The sequence below is a fragment of the Hibiscus syriacus genome, unplaced genomic scaffold (assembly GCF_006381635.1).
Source record: "Hibiscus syriacus cultivar Baekdansim isolate YM2019G1 unplaced genomic scaffold, ASM638163v2 tig00112231_pilon, whole genome shotgun sequence".
NCBI lineage: Eukaryota > Viridiplantae > Streptophyta > Magnoliopsida > Malvales > Malvaceae > Hibiscus > Hibiscus syriacus.
The window spans coordinates 1,387,401-1,412,041 of NW_024063276.1; the positions used below are offsets into that span (position 1 = coordinate 1,387,401).

The window sequence follows — 24,641 nt, forward strand, 5'->3', positions numbered from 1 at the left end:
AGGGTGAAAACCCAAAAATGGGCAGTCTATAGGGATCTAGAAAAAGAATGGAAATAAAAGACAAATGACAGATATATCCAAATATGATAAGACAAGATTGAAGGCATCAGAGTGGATTGATTCTTGATTTGATCGCCTTTAAACACTTATTTGGGCCCATTATCCCTTTCTTTCATAACTGTGAATTGTAGCCTACATTACGTGCCTAAAAATTCTCTTATAATCATACAAGGAGTTCTAAGAAAAAGAGACTATATTCAGATTTCATTCTGCCTCTGTTGAAAACATTTCGATGTTTCGATATAACAAATTAAGTATTAATGAATTTTAAGATTTTATATTGAATTTTAATTATATATTTGATTAAATTATTCGAATATCAAAATTATTACTCCAAGTTTTTCAAATGTCAATTTCAATCCTTACTTAAGTGTAAAAATGTGTTTTAATCTTTAAACAATTTTGAAAAGTATTTCGAGCATTAATCGAGCCAATTTTTTTTTATAATAAAGCTTAAACTGAAATTACAGTTTACTCAGAGGGTACCGATTCCCCCCCAAGGAGGGAACCGATTCCCCCTGAATGGTTTTGGCTCCGAGAAATAACAGATTACTTGGAGGGTACCGATTCCCCACCAGGGGGTATCGATTCCCCCCATCTCATAACGGTCGAAATATTTAAATTGTACACTGTAGGAACCGATCCCCTATGAGGGGGTACCGATTCCCCCCAAGCTCCAAGTAGTTTTATTAATTGTTTTCACACTTAAACGGCTCTATTGACTCCACTAATCACCCCTAACGTTTAGAATCAACTGAAGGAGTATTTAAATAAGCTTTGGATCCATTGATCAACAACAAGAAACAAAAATTATTAAGAATCAAGAGAGAATCAAAGAGAAAGCATCAAACTCATTGTTTGAGCATTTCAAGCCTATTTTTCATTTAATATTCATTTTGCTTTCAAGAACACTACTTGTACTCAATTGTATTCATTCTTGAGTGTTCTTTCTTTGTTCTAGAACTGTGTAAACAATCTACCTTGTGAGGTTTTTCTTGTAAGTTTGCAAATTTGTGTATTTTCTTTGGGAGAGAGTGTTATCAAGAATTTGGGGTATAATTCTTGAGGGAGTTGTAAGGTTACTCTTTGTCCTCAAAAGAAAGATAAATTAGTGAATTTGTGGAAAATCCTTAGTGTGGATAGCTAAGGTAGTGGACGTAGACTTTGGTTGAGAAAGTCGAACAACTCTAAATCGCTGTGCAAATATTTTCAATTTTCTATAAAAACTACCACCAAATATTTTTTTTCCAATTCACCCCCTCTTAGCCTATTCTGTTGATCGATTAACTCAACAATTAGTATCAGAGCCTCACTAATTTGAAGGTTTAATCGCTTCTTGAGTCGATTCGGGAAGAGTTACATCGATATTCAAGTCATCAATGGTCGACGCTTCAAACTCTGACTTTGTTCTCGATTCAATGCCCGTCAACAAGCCTCATTTCTTCAATGGAGCTAACTATGCTTATTGGAAGAATAGAATGATGTACTTCATTCAAGCAAGTGACATGTGAGCATGGAATGTCATAGAAGATGGATACATCAAACCTTCCACTCACCCAAGATTATGGAGTGAAGGAAAGACAATAATGTTCCAGCTCAACTCCAAAGCCATCCATATTATTTTTTGTGCTCTTGGACCAGATGAATATGGAAGAGTTTCATCTTGTACAACCACCAAAGAATAATGGGACAAACTACAAGTCACTCATGAAGGCACCGATGAGGTAAAATAATCTAAAATTAGTCTTCTAACTCATAGCTATAAAAATTTCAGGATGAAACCGGATGAAGATATCAAAGCTATGACGGATAGATTTTCCACGATTGTCAATGGTCTCAAATCATATGGAGAGATCATTCCAAATGAAAAGCTTGTGAGGAAGTTGGTTTACTCACTTCTAAAATCGTGGCAATCAAAGAAGACGACAATCATCGAGGCTAAGAACTTAAAGTCCTTAACTCTTGAAGAACTAATCGGTTCACTCCTCGTTCATGAAATGATGCTTCAAGATGAGATAGACCTCGATAAGATTGATGAGACACCAAAGGAGAAAGAGAAGAAGAAGAATGTTGGAGTTGCTCTCAAATCCACAAAAGATGAGTGTGATTCGGATGAAGATGACGATGATGAGGAAATGAAATTATTTGCCAAACGGTTTAGAAAATTAATGAGGCCCAACCGAGGAAGAAAATTTAAACGAAGTGAAGGCTTCAAAACTGAACCAAAGGAGAAGGACCCCATCATTTGCTATGAATGCAAAAAGCCGGGTAATGACAAATATGATTATCCTCAATTGAATAAAAAAGGTCAATCTAAGAAGAAGCACAAGGCTCATATGGCTACATGGAGCGATGAGGAAGGTTCCGATGAAGAGGAAAAGAAGTTACAAACTTGTGCTTGATGGCTATCGGGGATAGCTCTAAGGTAACCTCTAACTGATTTAATTCAGATGATTTATCTTATGATGAGTTATTAGAGAGTATTATAATGGTTTGGCTTCAGATTATAAGACTTTATTTTCAAAATACAAAAATGATATTTCAAAATTGAAAAACGAAAATAGTCTTATGTCCAAGACCAACAATGAGCTTGAAAGTAAGATCAAAGAATTGCAAATCAAATTAAATGAATTTGAAAAGAAAAATATTGATTTGCATAATTTACTTTCAAGAGTCAATGATGATCATCAAAAGAAAATTAATGATCTTAAAGCTTCTTTTGATAAAGTTGGATCAAAACGTTTTGAAAAAGGAGAAAATTCAAAATCCAACTTTGTTAGAAAAAGTTTTAGAAACTACAATCATAGAAGTCCTCAGCAAACTTTAAATGGAAAAATCGTTAGAAGTATATGGGTTCCTAAAGAAGTCATTACTACTAAAGATAAGGATATCCTACACAAATAGATACCTGAGGGGACTAGGATTTTGGAAACTAATGAATATGGACCCAAAAGGATTTGGGTACCAAAAATCAAAAATTAATCTATGTTTGTAGGAAAAAGAGCATTGCTACAAGGCAAGAGAAACAAATTCAAATTCATGGTACCTTGATAGCGGATGCTCAAGATACATGACCGGAGACAAGAGCCGGTTCATAGAGCTTAATGCCAAAAAATGGAGGAGAGGTGACTTTTGGTGATAATTCAAAATGTCACATTGAAGGTATAGGTACAATAGGTAATACCTCTTCCATACAAATTAAAAATGTTTTATATTTGAATGGATTAAAGCATAATCTTTTGAGTATTAGTCAATTATGCGATAAGGGATTCAATGTCATGTTTGAAACTAATGGTTGTAAAGTCATAGACATTGCATCTAATCGGATTATGCTTGTTGGTCATAGAATATGAAACATATACATGGTGCATTTAGATTCTATAGATATGACTAATTTATGCCTAGTTGCTAAGGATTATCATGATAGTTGATTATGGCATAGGAGACTAGGACATGCTAGTATGAGTGTTTTGCAATGACTAATTCAAGGAGACTTAGTTAGAGGGTTTTCAAAGCTAAAATTTGATAATGATAAAATCTGTGATGCTTGTGCTAAAGGAAAACAAAAGCGAATTTCTTTTAAATCCATTAATGGCGTATCCACTAGTTGAGTGTTACAATTGATCCATTTAGATCTTTTTGGGCCATCTAGGACTACTAGCTTGGGTGGAAAACAATATGCATTTGTATTGGTAGATGACTATTCTAGATATACTTGGGTTCTATTCTTAAGTACTAAAGATGAAACATTAGAAAAATTCATCACATTTTCAAAAGTAATCCAAAATGAAAAAGGTTACTCTATTACTAGTGTTAGGAGTGATCATGGAACTGAATTTGAAAAATCTTGGATTTATTGAATTTTGTAATTCTAATGGTATTAGCCATAATTTTTCAGCACCTAGAACCCCTAAAAAATAGAGTTGTTGAGAGGAAAAATCGAACTTTAGAAGAAATGGCTAGAACCATGCTTTGTGAAAACAATTTGCCTAAAATATTTTTGGGCGGAAGCCACAAATACTGCTTGTTATGTTTTTAATCGAGTAATGATTAGGCCTATTTTAAAGAAAACTCATTATGAACTTTTTAAAAATAAAAAGCCTAACATTAGCTATTTTCATCCTTTTGGATGTCATTGTTTTGTTTTAAACAACGATAAAGACAATCTTGGAAAATTTGATGCTAAAAGTGATGAATGAATTTTTCTGGGTTATTCCTTAAATTCTAAAGCTTATCGAATATTTAATAAAAGAACTTTAGTTGTAGAAGAGTCTATACATGTTGTTTTCGATGATAATCCCCTCCCGAGGAAGGATTCTTGTGTGAATGATGATGTAGGTATTATAAACATAAATGACGTTGGACATGACATTGGAGAACCATCATCAAAGGAAGAAACGAAAGATGAGGAAACTCAAGATCCTTTCGAGAATCCAACCATTGAAGAAAGGGAAGTCTCTTATCCAAGGGAATACAACTATGTTAAGGATGGTGAAATTATAGGTGATCCATCAAAAGGGGTAACAACTCGATCTTCTCTTAGAAATATATGTAATTATGTTGCATTTATTTCATGCATAGAGCCTAAGAATATTAAAGAAGCATTAAATGATGAAAATTGGATTATGGCTATACAAGAAGAGTTAAATCAATTTGAGAGAAGTAGAGTATGGCCATTAGTTGAAAGGCCTAGTAATAAATCTACTGTAGGTATTAGATGGGTATTTAGGAATAAGTTTGATGAAAGTGGTAATATAGTGAGAAACAAGGCTAGACTTGTTGGTCAAGGGTATACTCAAGAAGAAGGCATAGACTATGATGAAACATACGCTCCCGTAGCTATGATGGAAGCAATTAGAATGCTATTAGCATTTGTATGTTTCAATGAATTTAAATTATATCAAATGGATGTTAAAAGTGCATTTTTAAATGGTTTCATAAAAGAAGAAGTGTATGTGGAACAACCTCCAGGTTTTGAAGATTCAAATTTCTGGATCATGTTTTTAAATTAACAAAAACTCTTTATGGTTTAAAACAAGCTCCTAGAGCTTGGTATGAAATATTGTCAAATTTTTTAATTGAAAAAGGTTTTTCAAAAGGGAAGGTTGACACTACATTGTTTTTAAAGTATAAAGGTAAAGATTTTTTAGTAGTACAAATTTATGTTGATGATATAATATTTGGTTCTACTAATGATGTTCTTTGCCAAGATTTTTCTAAGCTAATGTAGAGTGAATTCGAGATGAGCATAATAGGGGAGCTCTCATATTTCTTGGGACTCCAAATCAAGCAAAGAAAAGATGGCATCTTCATCAATCAAGCTAAATATGTCAAGGATATGCTTAAGAAGTTTGCACTGGAAAATGGGAAACCACATGCCACTCCAATGAGCACTTCTACAAAGCTTGACATAGATGAAGGAGGTAAATGTGTGGATATTAAATTATATAGGTCAATGATTGGTTCTTTGCTTTATCTAACCGCAGGTAGATCGAACATTATGTTTAGTGTTTGCTTATGTGCTAGATTTCAATCATGCCATAAGGAATCACATTTACTAGCTGTTAAGAGGATTTTTAGATACCATAAGGACACTCCTAGTTTAGGACTTTTGTATCCTAGAGACTCTACTTTTAGCTTGCATGCTTTCTCTGATGCAGATTATGGAGGATGCAAAATAGATAGGAAAAACACCTCCAGTACTTGCCAATTCCTAGGAAATATGTTGATTTCTTGGTTTTCAAAGAAACAAAATTGTGTTGCATTATCTAACACTGAAGCGGAATACATTTTAAAGGGTAGTTATTGTGCACAAGTTTTATGGATGAAACAACAACTTTTTGATTATGGAATTGAAGCAGATAGCGTACCTATCAAGTGTGACAATACTAGTGCTATTTGTCTCACTAAAAATCCCATCTAACACTCTAGAACTAAACACATTGAAATTAGACATCACTTCATTAGAGACCATGTCGCTAAGGAAAATGTAGTTCTAGAATTTGTTGATACTTTGCATCAATTAGCAGATATTTTTACAAAACCTTTAGACAAAGAAAGATTTTGGACACTTACGAGATAATTAGGTTTAACTGATATATCTTCACTTAGTGTTTAAATTAATTTTTTCACTTTTAAGGATAAATAAAAAATTCTTTTAATAATAACTATTTTGATTGCATTGTTTGCTATTAGTTAGGGGGAGTTTATGATTATTAGTGAAAATTAATTATATGTTCAAATAATGCTTAAAGATAGATTTGATTGATTGAACATGATTAACTTTCAATAAATGAGTTGCCAATACTACTAAAGCTAATTAATTTAGCATTTTGAGTGTTTATACACATATTTTTGAATTTTTAGTGCAGGAGGAATTAATACCCCTTGTAGGGGAACCGATTCCCCTTTGAATGGGAACAAATTCCCCTTTAGGGAATCGATACCCCCCACGGGGTCTGGATATTAAATGCCCAAAGCACCCTATTTTCTCAAAACCCTCTCTTACTCTCTCTCACCATTTCACTCCTCTTATCTCCTAAATCTACACTTTTGCCAAAATCATCAAAAACAAATCGGATTTTAATCATTTTTCATTTCCTAAACCTGTTGGAATCATCAAACTAGTGCAAAAATCATCACATTCTCACAAAATCCGAATTTCCCAAGGTAATATATCTAAAACCCCTATTTTATTAATTTTTAAACTTAGGATTAGTTTTGATTAGTTCTAGGATGAACATTATATCGGGCATTGATTGTTTAGTATTTATAAACTAAATTTTACAACCAATTTCATCAAAAACACTCAATTTTCAAGAATATTTTTGAATTTCGAAATAAAAAAAATCAAAAATCAATGGTTTAATTGATGTTTTTGATTCAATTATGTTGTTTTTTCATGAAAACTATACGTATTAAGACTTTCAAACATAATGTTTCAAATAGTTTTCAAAACTTTGCCCATTAGGATTCAGTTTAAAGAACCTTGAAATATTGTAGAATCAATTGAGTTTTGAGATTGATTATATTGCATACACGTGTTTAAAATTGGATGTGACTCTTTCTATTCTGATTCCCTTAAGTCATGTCTCACAAACGCCCTAGGTCATCCTCTAGTCGATCAAACCAAACACCAAACCCGCCTCCTAATCCACCTCATATCCAACAAATTCCTAATCCTAATCCCGATGATCCAAATATGACCATTCGTAATTCGTGCTTTAATGATCCAGGTCGTAGACAAAATCTATTCTTTAGGTATTCTCAATATTTTGAATCCTACAAAATTTGGGAAGAAAGAATCCCATCTCTTCAAACTATGTTAGACATAAATTTTAGATATCTTCCTACCCTACGAGAGTGGAAATTCGATAAACTCTTTGAACTCGAACTAATAGTTTATCATCAACTCGTTCGAATTTTCTATTCTAATGCCGGTTGCATTCAAAATCGGGCTAAAATCGCAACCATAGGAATTCGATCCTATCTTCTAGGAAATTTCTTTTATATTGACCTGAAATACATAACCAATGCATTAGGATTAGATAATGACGGCTTAGAAAATGAAAAACAAACGATAGGTTGTCTTTATAAAAGAAGGGATAGTGCGAGTGTATTAGATCTCCATGATCGTTTTCTTCATCTAATGATCTCTTGGTGGTTTCGACCATCCGGAGGCAGATAATCCACTCTTCGAGCCTTGGATATTTGGTGGCTACATTGTATCCAAAATAATCTTAAAATAAACCTACCTCAGGTTATCTTTGCCGAAATTGTTGAAACTGTAAACCTAGTTCCTAATAAGAAACTCTGTTCATCTCTAGTTTATGGTTGTATTATGAGTAATCTGTTTTCTAAAGTCGAGCTTAGGGTTGGCCTTGATACCTTTTTTCCACTAAAAGATTAAATCAATCCATTTTCCTTAACAAAACCGGGATGGAAGATAAGTGAAGAAACTGATCAATGGGTTCGTACCAGTGAGCAGACTCCGGGAGATGACGAAGCCGACGATGAGCCGAATCAACATGAGGAACAAGAACAACAAGAAGATCAAATGCCTCCATATTTTCAATCTTTTATGGAGACATTCGATTTCCAGTATGCATTCATGGATTCACGATTTACTTCCATAGAATCCCATTTATCCACTATGGGAGCTCAACAATTAGAAATTCTCCGGGAGATGCGCGTGAACAACGCAACAATGAATGAACGTATTAATGCGCTCACACATGAGATGGCCGCAATGCGAGCTCATTTTCCTCCTCCCGATCTACCTACGGATGCTTGATTCTTGTCGTGCTTTAGTTCTCTTAGATGGGACTTAGAACTTATTGTTTTCAACATTTTGAATGCTTTTGGATTGTTTTACTTTGGTTGTTGGATGTTTGAATTTGTTTGATGTTTTATGGATGTTTGAACTTATATATATTTGGTTTGATTAAATTTTATTCATTATTGCATCATTTACAATTAGTTGAATATGACCAATTTTACTATTTCACATTTGATTATGAATATTGTTAATGAAACTAATGGGTAACGTCTTCTCTTGATTGTGATATTAGCAGCTTACGCTTTATTTATTTATATCAATTGGCTTAAATTTCAAAAACTTTGTTTTAAAACCGTTTTTAGAGTCTTTTTGATTTAACAAAAAGGGGGAGAAGTGTTAGAGTAAGGAAGTGTTAGAGTAAGGAAGTGTTAGAGTAAGAGGGAGTAATTTTTCAAAACTTAATTTCAATTATAAAATCTTAAAATTATTAAAATGTTTTGTTATATCAAAAAGGGGGAGATTGTTGAAAACATTTTGATGTTTCGATATAACAAATTAAGTGTTAATGAATTTTAAGATTTTATATTGAATTTTAATTATATATTCGATTAAATTATTCGAATATCAAAATTATTACTCCAAGTTTTTCAAATGTCAATTTCAATCCTTACTTAAGTGTAAAAATGTGTTTTAATCTTAAAACAATTTTGCAAAGTATTTCGAGCCTTAATCGAGTAAAAAATGTTTTTATAATAAACCTTAAACTGAAACCTACAGTTTACTCAGAGGGTACCGATTCCCCCTAAGAAGGGAACTGATTCCCCTTGAATGGTTTTGGCTCCGAGAAATAATAGATTACTTGGAGGGTACCGATTCCCCCAATGGGTACCTATTCCCCCCATCTCATAACGGTCGAAATATTTGAATTGTACACTGCAGGAACCGATCCCCTATGAGGGGGTATCGATTCCCCCCACGCTCCAAGCAGTTTTATTAATTGTTTTCACACTTAAACGACTCTATTGACTCCACTAATCATCCCCAACATTTAGAATCAATTGAAGGAGTATTTAAACAAGCTTTGGATCCATTGATCAACAACAAGAAACAACAATTATCAAGAATTAAGAGAGAATCAAAGAGAAAGAATCAAACTCATTGTTTGAGTACTTCAAGCCTATTTTTCATTCAATATTCATTTTGCTTTCAAGAACACTACTTGTACTCAATTGTATTCATTCTTGAGTGTTCTTTCTTTGTTCTAGAACATTGCAAACAATCTACCTTGTGAGGTTTTTCTTGTAAGTTTGCAAATTTGTGTATTTCTCTTTGGGAGAGAGAGTTCTCAAGAATTTGGGGTATAATTCTTGAGGGAGTTGTAAGGTTACTCTTTGTCCTCAAAAGAAAGAAAAATTAGTGAATTTGTGGAAAATCCTTAGTGTGGATAGCTAATGTAGTGTACATAGACTTTGGTTGAGAAAGTCGAACCACTCTAAATTGCTGTGCAAATATTTTCAATTTTCTGCAAAATCTTCCACTAAAATTTTTATTGCCAATTCACCCCCCTCTTGCCCTATTCCATCGATCGATTAACTCAACAACCTCTCAGGATTAATTTTTATTTGCAAAAAGGTTTTCTAAAATCTTTAATGTATGATAGGAAAATGAAAAAATGGGGTTCAAGACATAAAATTTTGAAAGACGTCTTGAAGCCAAATGAGGATTCGAGTTGAAAACCTGAAAGGGCGACTCGAATATTAAATTGAGCAACAACTATATAAGTGGCAGTCTTACGAATCTCTTGATGAAGCGCCCCACATCCAAAATGTGCTCCCGAGAGTTTGGAACCTATAAGTATCTCTAAAAGATGAACATAACAACCACTTCCTTAAGTCAGTGGTCACCAAAGAACCAAATGTGCTATAATAAAAAGGCCAATATGAGAGACCTTACCTTTCCAGAATCAACCCATACCTCAAATTTATCACTAATATTGACACTTGTCAAAGAGTTATAATGCTTGAAGAATCAAAAGAATATTTGATATTCAATGAACTCTTGTTTTATAATTCGTTTCAATTGCGAGTTGTTGCATGGGGCACCAGTTTTCAAAAATTCTTCATCAAATGTTTTCATATTTTGAAAAATTGAAAGAGGAAGAAAAACATTCTCAAGAAGGATAATATCTCGAGAATAAAGGAGATCCTTGAAGAATATGAGATTTGTTCTACCTCAAGTGAAGAAGTGAGAGGAAAGAATACGGGCCAAGGCAAAAAGAATAAACATCATAGGAGAAATGAAGACATTTTTCATTTTCTTTTGAAGTAATAAAGTTTGAAAGATCAAAAGACTCAAGAACAAAATTTCTTATACTTTGTTGTGACATCATCAACATCAGTAATAGATCATGAAGCAGACAATTGCCTTAATAAAAAGGGCTTGTGATTTTTGATAAATGATGGAAAAGGTGAGACCATACAAAGATGAAATTTTGGCACCCAAATAAGGATGAGTCATGAAAATACCCATATTGGGGCACGACCAAAATCCCAGATCATGTTGAGATAATAAGGTTCAGACCGAAAAGACATTGAGAAAGAGCCTCACAACTCAAAGTGTCAAAGGCAGACCATGAATTTGAGAAGAGCTTATGGAGCAAACCAGTCGAGCATCAATTAAATGCAGAGTCTTAAAAAAACAACTCTGATAGTGCAATTAAGTCAGGGTCAGAAAGGGGCATCAAGGTCATATTTCTGACCGCATCAAGAATTCAAGAGCAAAACATTTCTTCTAAGACATTAATGTAGATAAGAGGCAAAGAAGACAGAAAGACTTAAGATGATTAGATGGCTCTTCAAAAATGCAAGCTTGAAATTATAAGTTGTTACACTAATATCTGAGTAAACCCTAGAGAAGAGTGATCAAGTGGAAGAAGACTGAGTTCTCCACTTTGGAGTCAAAAGAAAATTGAATCAACATTTATGCATTCATGAGAACATCATTTGCATAAAATAAAATGCATTACATTGATACATTTAATTTCATTCATGTTTCACACATAAACACACAATTTTTATAGATCTTCCAATGAAAATAGAAGAATCATGATGTCAAAATCCCAACAAGTGAAAGCTAGAATTCAAACCTCAAATGCAGGGAATCATGTTTAAAAAGGTAGAACCTGAACAACATGGGGCCCAGTCCATAGAAGAAGCGTTACTTTGAAGTGGGGCATGTTATCCGACCATTAAGGTTTTTGAAAATGAGAAAGCGATTTCCAAAGTTTCTCATTTTCATCTTTTCTGAAAATGAAATTTTTGAGAAGTAAGAAAGCGATTTCCAAAGTTTCTTACCTAGTAAACTATTTCTAAAATTGGTAAGTCCTTTGGGCCATCAGTAAGTCTTTCAATCATGATGATTAAATCCTTCTGGTCATCTGTCAGTCTTTCAAGCAAGATGATAAGTCCTTGGGGCTATCTATAAGACCTTCGGGCAGCATGTTTTCACATGATTTTTGAAAAATAAGAAAATAATTCCAAAGTTTATCATTTAATATTTTCAGAAAATGAAATCTTTGAAAAGTAAAAAAACATCCAAAGTTTCTTACCCAGTAAACTATTTCCAAAATTAGTAAGTCATTCGGACCATCAGTAAGTCTTTCGAGCATGATGATTAAATCATTTGAGTCATCTGTCAGTATTTCGAGCAAGATGATAATTCCTTCATGTCATCTATAAGACCTTCGGGCAGGATGTTTTCACATGATTTTTGAAAAATGAGAAAGTGATTCCCAAAGTTTCTCATTTAATATTTTCAGAAAATGAATGTTTTGAAAAGTAAGAAAGTGATTTCCAAAGTTTCTTACCTAGTAAACTATTTCCAAGATAAATCTTTCAGGCCATCAGTAAGTCTTTCGAGCATGACGATTAAATCCTTCGGGTTATCTGTCAGTCTCATTTGAGGCATTATCGAGATGGAACCAGACAAAAAACGTGTAGTCTTTTATCTTTGCCCTGTTCTTGTTAACACAAGCATGGGCAAAAAAGGGCATTTAAATATACCTATTTTGTCCAGGTTATCATTTAATATATTATTATTATTATCATTACTATTACTATTTATTATTTATTTATTGTTACAGGTTTTGGTTATAGGCTCAAAATCGGGTCCAATCATAGGCCCAACATTATAACCCAATCAGCAGGTCCAAGGTAAGCCCACACTCAACACTCAATGAAAACTAGGGTTTTACCCTTTCCCCTTTATGCCACCAAGCCACATCAGCCGTTGGATCAGATATAATCCAACGGCCCAGAATAACCCAAGCTAGGGTTTTACCTTAATGTGCTTCTGCCTCCACGCGCTGATCGCCACCACGCACCCGACCAAAGTGTTCACCCGTGATTTTGTGACTCCCAAGGACTGTAGCTGCTGCTGAGAAATCCGTCGGTCACCATAGAGAATGATGAAAAGGCCTTGGGGTAAAACATTTATCCCGTCCTTTTCTTGCATCACCGCCGTTCGGGATAGAGTGTTGTCCCCGTTGAACCATCGTCCTCGATCAGCATCCCTAGCACAAAAATAACAAAAAGGACAGATGGTCAAATCCTTACCAGAAATATGCAACACTGAAAAGAAAAAGGTAGGAGAGAGAAAAACCCCAATTGTTTAGTGATATATAGCAAGACAACAACAAAAGAGGGGGTATTTTCGAACAACATAACAACACGAAAAATTGGGACTTTTCAAAAGGAGAAAGAGAAGAAAGAGATACTTACTCGAAGCCGAGCTTCCAACCACCGAAGAAAGGAGGCACCACCGATTTTTCGAAGGTAACCCCTTCAATTTTTTGTAGATCCAGGATGGTGGGGGTGTTTTTAGGTCGAAAGGGGTTTATTTTTTAGTTTAGGGAAGGCTAAGGGTTATTTTGGGGTAGGTTATGTTTACTCCGACCGTCGTGGACAGCGACGAAGTGCTCCTGCGAGCGAAGGTCAGAGGCTTTCAGCTTTCCCCCCGACGAGGAAAGGAAGAGAGAAGGAAGATAATTTTTTCTCCTTTTAGAGAGAGAGTGAAAGTGAAACAAATGAGGGGTTTTGGCCATTTTGGTCGTTTGTTGGGTATATATATCGTGTCCTAGACGACTTCATTTTGGGGTGGAGATTTCTGCGTTTTGGACGTGTGGGCAAACCTCTTCCCGGGTCCTTTTAGATTTGTAGCCTTCTGATTTAGTCACTAAATGAAGTTGCACTTCTTTTCACTTCGAGCATTTTATGTTACCCTTATTCTGTTTTAGTCCCTTTCTACTTGCTATTTTATTTTTATTCTTGTTTTAATTTGAGTACCTTATTTTAATAACTTCCATTTTAGTCCTTAATGATAATGTTGGTTTTATTACGATTCCAGTACCTAGTTTTTGTGATATTTTTGTTTATGGCCATGATTTCTTTTGGTTTTGCAATTTAATCCTCAAAGTTCCTATCTTTTCACTCCGGTATTCATTCACATATTCGATTAATTTCATATTACTTGCATTTAAGTTTCCTGTATTCATGGTATTTTGTTTAAGTCTTTGTTGGTTTCTATTTACTGTAAATGCATGTTGTATTGGGATAACATGTTGTACGGGGAATTTATGAAAGCGTACTTTAACTAACAAGGTGTTCGTTTCCAAGAATTTTTTGTACAAAACAATACATATATTTTTCACATTTTAATTTTTTTAATATATTTATTTAATGTATGTAATTCATTAAAAATTAGGGCAATAATGTCTCGTATGGAGAATCCATGAAAATGCCCCTTAACTGAAAAGTAAGGTATTTTCAAGGATTATTCGTACAAGATAACACCCCTTTTAATTTATATATGTAAAAAGGGATCTTAATTTAAGTGAATATTCAAATTTGCCAATTCCAATATTTAGATGACGTATAATCGCTTAGGTACTAGTTTTGGCCGCTGTGGGGCTGCTAATCCTTCCACACGTGTAATTGACTCCCGAACCCTTTTCAAAAATGAGTTTCTGGTTAAACGCAGATCACTTTTTATCTTTTAAAATTACTTTAAAAGATATTTTTAGGTATTCAACCTATTTTACCCAAAGGTCGATGACGACTCCAAATTTATTTATTTATGTATTTATTTAAAAAACCATCTTTTCCAAATTTAAGTTGGATCACTCCTCGCCATAGCCCGAAAAAAGCTTAAGGACAGTTTCGAAAAATTTGATTGCGAAGCGGAGGTGAATTGGTTGAGAAACTCGGAGTTAATACCCAGGAATGGGCGTTGGTCCTTCGGCAGATTGTTGCGCCGTCTATTAGAGAAAATTTTATTATGAGACATATCCCAAGGGGTCGTAATTCGGTGGCAGACCACTGGCTAAATTGGCCTCAGGTTCTTATTCCGGCTAAGGATTGATATCGGGTTTTTGGTTTGGTTTTGTTGCTGATCTATTCTGGTTCTTGCTAGATCGTTAGTTTGTTTCTGTTTTTGGCTCTACCTAGGTGGATTCTAGATTGTCCCGTGAGTTGTAGTCAGCTCCTGTTCGTGTGATTATTTGGGTGCATTCTTTTTCTTTCACTTAAGGTTGTGGAGATTTTTTAATGAGGTCCCGAAAAATGTATCTTGTTTTCAAGTAATAAAATGATCTCCTTCCTTTAAAAAAATAAAAATAAAAGCAAATAATTTTTTTCTGCAATCATAGACAATATATATATATATATATTTCTTTATATTTTTTCTCATGATATACATATATCATTGAAAAACTCGATTCAAACTTAAAAATCGATGAATTAATTATTAAAATTTTTGAATTATTCAAATTCTATTTTATTATTCGACTTATAAAACTATGACTCAAATTTTTCTGAGTCGAGTCAAATTTTGCTTACTCCTACATGTAGTTAGTGTTTACTATTGTAGGGAATGCCAAGGTTACTGTATGATGAACAAAGCCGTTACTCTATCGCCATTACTGCAGCTTCAAGCCTCTGCTTTCCACAACATTTTATTAATTTATATTTACAAATATATAATTAAACTTTCTAATTTTAATTTATTAATCATATTTTGTTTCCTTAAACTGCTATCTTGGCTTCATCCATGCCTTGAACGAACCAAATCTTAGGAGTTGTGTTATAGATCACAAGCCACCAATCTGTAAAGAAACCAACACCCATAAGTTAAAGGAAATAGTGGAAAGTGGAGGCAATGGAATTATGACAAGTTTTCCATATAAAGGATCGAGCATTGGGAACACTAGTGCTTAATGAGTTGAGTAGTTTATATGTTATTGGAATTTAATTTGATTAAAATTTAACTAACGGTCAATTTGAGTTGACTTGACTCGAATTTGAATTCGATTAAAAAATTTAATGAGTTGAATCGAATAAAATTCAATTTGATTTGATAAATTTGCGAGCACTTCATTTTTTTATTAACTTTTAGTAGTTAGTTTAAAAATTATTCCATTAAAAAATATAATTTATAATTATTAATTTATTAATAGATAATAAAAAATATTAAATTACTAATTAATAGTTTGACGAGCAACGAGTCAAGTCGTGTAATGAGCAACAAGTTGAGTCAAACAACAAACTTTTTAACGAGCACAAACCGAATAAAATTTTATTGAGCTTAAGGAATAACAAGTTAAGTCAAACAATTTTTAGCTAGCACAAATCAAATATTTTTTAACACATGATCGACTCACTCGATAAATACTCAACCCCGTTCGATTAGACAATCTACTTGCGACGTTGGTCGCAATAGAATATTGAATCGATGATATCCCACTTTGGCAATGTAGATATCATTAGGTACTCATATCTAATGAATTCCGATTGGATTTTACAAGGTCGAGTTTTTAAAAGAATTAGGGTTCGGGTTGATTAAGTTCGAATTTAGGGTGACAAATTTTTGATTTGGTCCAACCCAAGAAATAATATATATTTAGGGGTAATTGTAATATTATCCCTCTTTATATTATTTTTTAATTAAATCTTTATTTTTATAGAATAAAATTAATATTTTTTTATAAATATATTTGTTTCAAGTTAAGTTGTTTCGGCTTCGACTTTCATCTCAAAAAAACAGGTTGAGTTCAAATTGGGTGAAATTACCTTAAATTCGGATTGGATCAAATTTCAAATGGATAGTATATATTATTTCAATCGAATGAGATCGAATTGACCGAAAACTCGATCCAACCCGACTCGTGTCTATCCTAGATATAATTAACTCAATGATGTCAATTTCCATATTGTCCTCCTAATCAAGCGTGCTTATCAATATGGCCTCAACGTCTTGTTCACAACTCATTTATTCCAAGATTTTCGAGCCCACGTGTTTGACTAAGGTATTACTCCTACATTTTAATCAATAATTAGTTGAGTTATAGGATAGTTTTATTGGTTTAAGATTATATGGTGTTCAATTTCATGGTGTCCAAACAATTAATTAATCTCTTAAACACAATAAATGAATATCTAAAACTTTTAGAATTTTAAGAGATATATTTAATCCTTATGTGATGGATTCTATCGAGATATATTTTATTTTACCCATACAATGAGTTTGACATAATATAGTATAATCTATAACGTTAATAAAATGGTTGCTATTTGAGGAGTTAAACGTACACAAACTCAGTAACGTGGCAATTAAAAATACCATAATTTTTTGGGGAAAAAAAGTAAAATGAGATTAAACCAAAACTTTTAAAAAGGAAAGGACTTTAGAGTTGAGACATTGAAGCTTCTAGATTTGATAGTCGGAGTTAAATGGTTTTTTTTCCCCTTCTTTCAAACGAGAAGATAGATCATAATGATTCCAAAGGAATGATATGGATATGAGCGCGTGCGTTTAAAATATATGATAATCATCTAGCACTCAAATGGTAATAGATGGGCCAATCCATGGAGGTTGAGTAACTAAAGATATGGAATTTAGTTGCCTTCCCATCACAGTGCTTCTTGTGTTTGTCATTTCAACGTTATCTGCAGCACTCCCTCCAAATTTTAATGGCGGAGAAACGTCCCTGAAATATCCCCCCTTTTTGAGTTGGGCAAAGAGAGAGTGTGTGGTCCTAAAGCCACGTGTTTCTGCATGCGGGGCTCCATCTTCACTTTTGCCAAAAAAAAAACCAACCAACCTTTCGATTCCATCATCCCTTCAATTAGTTGCTTCCAGTAGACTTTGAGTGACCAAATTTTCAGCCGATAAGTTGCAGATTCTCCAGCTGCCATGGCGATCGTCTCTGCCGGTCTCTTCAAACACCCCACCAGGTTTCTCTTCTTATATATATACCCAAACTTTGAGTTTCTTTACAACTTCACTCTGAAAGCCTCTCCTCGCTTTGCTGGTATGTCGTTGGGTTTTATAATCTTTTGTCTTTCTTGATGCTTGCTTAGTTTATGCCATGGATGATGAAATACAATGCAAGTTTAACTACTAATTTCTCTCTCTTTATATATATATATATATGGTGATATTTTGCATTCTTCTTAGTGAATTATATGTTGAGTATGGTAGGCTTGGAATTGTATGGTTGCAGGTGAACTAAATTGAGTAGGAAAGCCCTTTACAGTTTTGAATGGCTTCAAGATTTTCCTTAATAGTCACGTTAAAACTACTAAATGCTGCATCCATCCTCATATCCCACTACCTTTAATCGTGTGGAGAATTAGTTTCAATGAAATTAAGACCCCAAACCCAGTTTTCTATTGGATGCCTTAATCACTGAAACCATCCTTGCCGGGGGAGAAGGCAGCACTCGCCTTTAGCTCAAGTATTCTTCTTTGATAGTGGACTAAAAGCAAACTGATGACACTTTGTAGAACAAACAATCGCTTTAATCGAATGGTCTAAGAAGCATGGACATGCTAGACCACCAGCTGAACCTGTGAGTTAGATGGAACTGTTTGTCAAAATTCTGGAAATACCACTTCCTTATTCAAAGCAAGACAGTAAGAACGTTCCAGCTTTGACACTGATTGCACTTACCCTGATGAAATCCCAATAATTACTAGATCCTACAGCTTTCTCACATAAAAGGAACATGGCTGTTATATGTTTTAAACATTACTGTTTGTCAAAATTCTGGAAATACCACTTCCTTATTCAAAGCAAGACAGTAAGAACGTTCCAGCTTTGACACTGATTGCACTTACCCTGATGAAATCCCAATAATTTACTAGATCCCTACAGCTTTCTCACATAAAAGGAAACATGGCTGTTATATTGTTTTAAACATTTGATAGTTTTCACTTATAAAGGATACATTAGTAAAACGGTATAAACAGACCTATTTCCTTCCTTTCCCACTCCTTAAACAAAAAGCTTTGTAACATATTCGTCCCCTTTCCCTTCCTTCCTCTATTTGTGCCATCAAAACTAGGATAACTTACCATCTCCGTCTCCCACTTTTCGTCACCCTTTCCCCCCTCATGGTTCCCAAGCATAGAATGAAAACTTCTTCTGTTTTGTTTCTATGTCTAATTTATGTCATTTGCTTGTGTAGGTACCTAATGGAGAAAACATTCGTTCACCTTCTTTGAACTTCAAAATGAATGTTAACCCATAGTTGGAAAATAAAAGTTATTGATCTTAGACCTATACATAGAAAATTATCATTAACAAACTGAACTCTTCCATGGTGGTGAGATACAGGAAATAGAAAATTTATCTGTGAGCATCATAGACTGTTAATTATTTAGTCATAAGGTCAAACTTGACAAGGTATTCTAGAAAGTCTTTGTTATAAGAAATGTGTTACTAAAACATGGTATCATGCATGCCTTCCATTTTTTTTTCCTTTTGAAAGATATATTTAGAGAGGATGATTTGCCTTCTTAATAACTTCTCTAGTATATAAAGACATGCCATATAAGTATAAGCTAAAAGAAGACTCTATTTATGGATAAAAAGGGACTACATTCCTTCACTCGTTACAAAAGAAGAATAAGCTCAATAATCCAATTATATGCAAAATGTGCGTGGTGTTGTCCAAATTTCATAACTCCATAGCTTTCTCTTTGATACTGTCTATGATGTTGTTTTCTTCTCTTTTCGTTTTAGAAATGGTTATCCTTGAATGCTTAATTTGTTTATGTTGTCAAAAAAATTTCGAATAGAAGAGTTTATTAGTAGTCAATGATTTTCTTAGATATCATTTTTCCTCCAGGTGCCACCACAACGGTGTGACATTAAATTCTTCCATATAAATAAGAGCTGCCGATTGGCTTCATTTGATATTGGGTTTATCCCTTGGAGAAATTAACTTATGCTACGTTTGGTTGGAGTGTTAATCTTTCCTCATGTTTTAGTACATGAGATAGCAATAAACTACCTTCACTAGGTAATTTTTAGCCACTCATATGGCTTAATTTGAACAAAGATAAGGAATAAATATTATTTATTTTGAATAGGTATTAGTTTTTACATGAGTTTTCCTAACTTCAAGTTTATAGTTACACTAATTTGTCTATATACTAGACAAACTATTTAAAACTCATGTAATAATTAAGCTTTTTTCCTTATGTTATTACTTATGTACCAAACCTAACATAAATGCATAAACAATGCAAGCTTGTAGACTAGCTCATTGTTGTGTTGGTCCTTTGAGGTAAATCCTAATTTCAATGAAGTAGTAAAAGATGACTTTTGGCCATTTAACTGGCATCATTACTCGAAATGGAGCATCTAATAATTAGAAATTTGTGAAATTTGTGTTGTTTAGTCTTCATGAATACTGATATTCAATTTGCATCTGCATAATTTGCTTTGTTTCTCACTCATATTCAGATGCTTAAAATCTACCGGTATTGCTGGTGTTGGTCTTCTTGGCACTTTCACATATTGTCACACATATAAGATCAACCGAGTCAGCTTCTCCAGTTCTATTCCTTCTTCTTACTAGTAATTCTCTCTCTCTCATTGTACTCATGTTTGTGTTTATTAATTTAATTTCCACATCTTGATCTCCACACCCCCATTATTTCCTTGGATGTTTTTCTAATGCATCAAAAAGTTGCCATGCAACACTATCAACAACGATGGAGGAAGTGAAGTCAACATTTGACGCAGATGAAGCTGCTGTATTGGTTAACAAGCTCAGGAAAACCTTCAATTCAGGCAAGACAAAGAGCTATGAATGGAGAATATCACAATTGGAAAGCATATCAAAGATGGTTGATGAAAAGGAGAAGGAAATTATTGAAGCACTCTATGAGGACCTCTCGAAACCTCAACTTGAAGCGTACCTATCAGAGGTCTGTATTCTTCATTTCATCATCAAATACTTTTTGTATATTGTTCTCTTTCCTTTCCCTTTTACATTACCTTACAAGTTTCAAGTTTCAAGTTTCAACTCTCTTATTTCTATTGTATTGCCTTCAGCTGTCAATTCATGAAATTAATGTGTATTTTCAACTTTCTAGTGAAATTGTGCATGTATCTGCTAACCCCCCCTACATACAGGGAGAAAAATGATTATCATGTGATGGGTTCTAACATATGTGTAAGTATTGAATCATTTTACACCTGTTGGAGTACAGTACATAACTGTTTTTGGCATTAAGGAAGCCACAGTTGATTATCTCCACTAAAATGCGCATAGGGTGATAGTTTATCTAGTGATAAGCGCTACAGTGAAATTGAATCTCCTTTTAATTTCTTTCTTAGATTTTCTGATCGAATTTGGGTTCAAAAATTGTTGCAACTCAAGCAATTATAAACAACAGGAACCCTTAATGCAAGAACAGAAGAAACTACAACAGATTGATCTTGCAGGAATATCAACCTAAAGGATGTTAAAATTGTATGCCATGCATTTATGTTGGAACAATTGATTTGGACATCACATGGACTTTATATCATGCGTTATGCAGATATTGATGGTAAAATCCTCAAGTAAGTTGGCCCTGAAAGAACTTAAACAATGGATGATCCCGAAAACGGTAATTACTGTCACGGTTGCAAATCTTAGGACTCAATGTGATTATTCATGTTTTGCTTAAACATTTTAGCACCTTTTCAGGCTGCAACTTCATTGGCATCTTATCCATCGTCGGCAGAAATTGTGTCAGAACCTCTTGGAGTTGTCTTGGTCATATCTACCTGGAACTTCCCTTTCTGTATGTTTTTTTTTCTGTTTTAACTTAATATATTATTAGTTTTGTTAATTCTTAGTATATTCCCTAATTAATCACTCTTCTTCTTCTTTTTTTTTGGTAATTTACATTAATTTAGTTTTAAATTACATGTTTTCTGCACACTCACTCCTTTTCTCTCAGTTTAAATAAATAAAATATAGTCACATCAAATCTAGCTTGCCACTTGACATTTGAACTGTTATGTCTTCATTTTTATTTTGTGCGTTAACATCACTGAAATTTGAATCACAGTAATGTTTCCTTTATCCATTCTTCTTTTATCACATCGATTTTATTGAACTGAGATAATAAGGAACATGTTTCTATGTAATTTGTTTATGTCTGTATGTAGATATATGCATGCAAGCATACGGAGTATGCCCTTTTGATTTTTTTTATTTATAAAGTTGTACCATTGCTTTAGAAACTTCCTCTTTCTTTTTTCACTGATTCTGCAATTCGATGGAAGAAGGCATAGCTTGAGCCATCTGGGTTTTTGGTGTATATATTTTAAATAGATACCCGTAATGATATTGCCATGTGATATGCCCTGTACTTGTTCATCATTTGCCTTCATGATGGATTTTACTGCCTTATTTAGGAAAATTTACAATCTAAAGGTGCCACTAAGTATTTCCTTGGCATATGGAATTGTTCTAAAACATAGCCATTGTTTTGATAGATTTTTATAGAAATAAAATATTATTGTATTTACCATCTAAGCTTCTTTTGTTTCACTACCATCATCTCTTATATTCTGCGTACTGAAGTGTTTTGTTTCATATTCCAGCATTGTCACTTGAGCCCATAATTGGAGCTATTGCAGCTGGTAACGCTGTGGTCCTCAAACCATCAGAAATTGCTCCAGCCACATCATCACTGCTTTCGAGGTTACTAGGGGAATACATGGACCAATCTGCTATAATAGTTGTTGAGGGTGCTGTTGCTGAGACCTCGGCATTACTAGAACAGAAGTGGGATAAGATCTTTTTTACAGGTTTAACCTATATTCTTCATATTTCTTGATATCTCTAAATGCATTAAACATAGAATTTGTAGCAATAAAATCTTAAAAATAAAGATACCTTTATATTCGTAGAATTAATAGCAATATACAATTTAAGCGTATGGCATTACTGTCGAATGCAAGTTTGTAATTTTTCATTGTTAATCGAATTTGTAGCAATAAAATCTTAAAAGTACAGATACCTTTATATTTCAGGTGGAGCAAGAGTTGGGCGCATTGTGATGGCCGCTGCAGCTAAGAACCTTACACCAGTAACTCTTGAACTTGGAGGAAAGTGCCCAGCTGTTGTTGATTCCAATGTTAATTTACAAGTGAGAGTAGCTCTTGTTTACCTCGAGTTAATAACGCATATTCATATTGTAGAACTGGTCTGATTTTGTCGATTTTAAGGTTGCGTCGAGGAGGATTGTAGCTGGCAAGTGGGTATGCAACAATGGACAAGCTTGTATCGGTGTTGATTACATCATAACAACAAAAGAATTTGCTCCAAAGTTGGTAAGATTTTGCTGAAGGAGTAAAATTCACTTTAAGGTCATGGTCTTGAAAGATATTTGATCTACAGATAGAAGCTCTAGTGAGTGTAGTGGAGGAGATATTTGGAAGAGATCCAATGGAGTCGAAGGAACGATCCTGCATTATAAACTCGTTCCACTTCTCTCGTTTAGTAAATCTCTTGGATGAGGATAAAGTGTCTGACAAAATCGTCTTTGGAGGCCAGAGGGATGGGAGCCAACTGTGAGTTTGATAATTGCCACCCCATTATTATCTTTACCTATCTACTGCGTAATCACCGTGTAATAGTCGCCTTTATAATGCAGACAAATAGCTCCAACAATATTGTTGGATGTTCCTGAGGACTCGTTGATAATGCAAGAAGAAATATTCGGACCATTACTTCCGATAATGACTGTGAGTTTCTGTTTCTTTGTTAACGCGACATTAAAATCATACGGAGACAAACTTTTAGGTTATGGCTTGAACTCTTGCATTCATGCTCAGAAGCCATTACACGACAATATCGATTTCCTTTTGTCCTTTCTGTTACAGGTTGAAAGGTTGGAAGATAGCTTTGCCATGATAAACCGAAAGCCGAAACCTCTTGCCGCGTATCTCTTCAGTGATGATGAACAGATCGAAAGGGAGTTTGTGCAAAATGTGTATGCTGGAGGAATGGCTATTAATGACACCATTCTACAAGTATTTCCGCTCTCGATGAGTTTGAATTTCATATGCAAAACCCATATGTGTATCTTCTCATTGTCATCTATTATCCTGTCAAGCATGAAATAGGGATTCCATGATGAATTCATTCTCAAGTTTAATGATTGGCGTTCGCATCAGATCTTCCTTAGTGAAGTAATGGGAAAACCAACGGCAAACACTATTCGATTATCTGTTTTTTGTCGGCTAAAGTGGCCTGATGATTACTGCATGATGTTCGTGTTTCTGCATTAACTCAAATGTCAATGGACATCATAGTGCATCAGATACGTATGAACATGTTGGTTACAGGAAATGTATATCAACTAGTTAAATCCGATTCCTTGTTCATGGCAATATTTGCAGGTCACAGTTCCGAGTCTGCCTTTCGGAGGAGTCGGGGAGAGTGGAATGGGCGCATACCATGGGAAATTCTCTTTTGATGCTTTTAGCCATAAGAAGGCGGTTTTGTACAGAAGTTTCGCTGGGAATCTCCGACAAGGTACCCGCCTTACACGCCAGAAAAACAAAAGCAAATCAAAGCCTTACTCAGTGGAAACATATTTAAAATTATTCTTGCTTTACTCGGATGGTTTAAAGACTGAGTCAATGCGCACAGATCCGCTGGATGAAGGATATGGTTGTCCCTTGTTCCCATATGTAATGGGTAAAGGGAAGTAAGATAATAGGTTGTCCTAATATTAGGTTGAGTGTAATTTTCGTAGGAGACATTCAAATTATGAAATATCCTCCATGAGACTCGATCCCACGACCTCAAAGTTAAAATAAGTTTACTTTATATTTAAAATTAATAATGATTTCAATATGCTCATTGCTTGCTTCCATGCATTTTTTTTTTGTAAAATATTATCTTTTGGCCCTTTTATTTTATCAGTTTAATCATTTTAGCTCTTTATTTTTA

At 34.0% G+C, this 24,641-nt stretch overlaps 1 protein-coding gene across 1 annotated transcript; it reads left to right on the forward strand.

Annotated features, from left to right (window-relative positions):
- Positions 1–17,410: 17,410 nt before the first annotated feature.
- Positions 17,411–24,423, forward strand: LOC120176196 (aldehyde dehydrogenase family 3 member H1-like). The gene is made up of 12 exons (XM_039182667.1): positions 17,411–17,625; positions 20,153–20,257; positions 20,370–20,610; positions 21,229–21,297; positions 21,378–21,474; positions 22,283–22,489; positions 22,715–22,830; positions 22,910–23,014; positions 23,082–23,254; positions 23,338–23,428; positions 23,567–23,716; positions 24,086–24,423. Exons 1-12 carry the CDS (start codon positions 17,585–17,587, stop codon positions 24,398–24,400), a joined length of 1,710 nt encoding a protein of 569 aa, XP_039038598.1. The 5' UTR covers positions 17,411–17,584; the 3' UTR covers positions 24,401–24,423.
- Positions 24,424–24,641: the final 218 nt, after the last annotated feature.

What these genes read in the sequence shown, in the direction of transcription:
- LOC120176196 (XM_039182667.1), top strand. Translation starts at nt 17,585, where the DNA reads ATGGCGATCGTCTCTGCCGGTCTCTTCAAACACCCCACCAG. An exon ending in AATGGATGATCCCGAAAACG is followed by an intron (nt 21,298 to 21,377) that starts GTAATTACTGTC and finishes GCACCTTTTCAG; the next exon opens with GCTGCAACTTCATTGGCATC. An exon ending in CATTACTTCCGATAATGACT is followed by an intron (nt 23,429 to 23,566) that starts GTGAGTTTCTGT and finishes TTTCTGTTACAG; the next exon opens with GTTGAAAGGTTGGAAGATAG.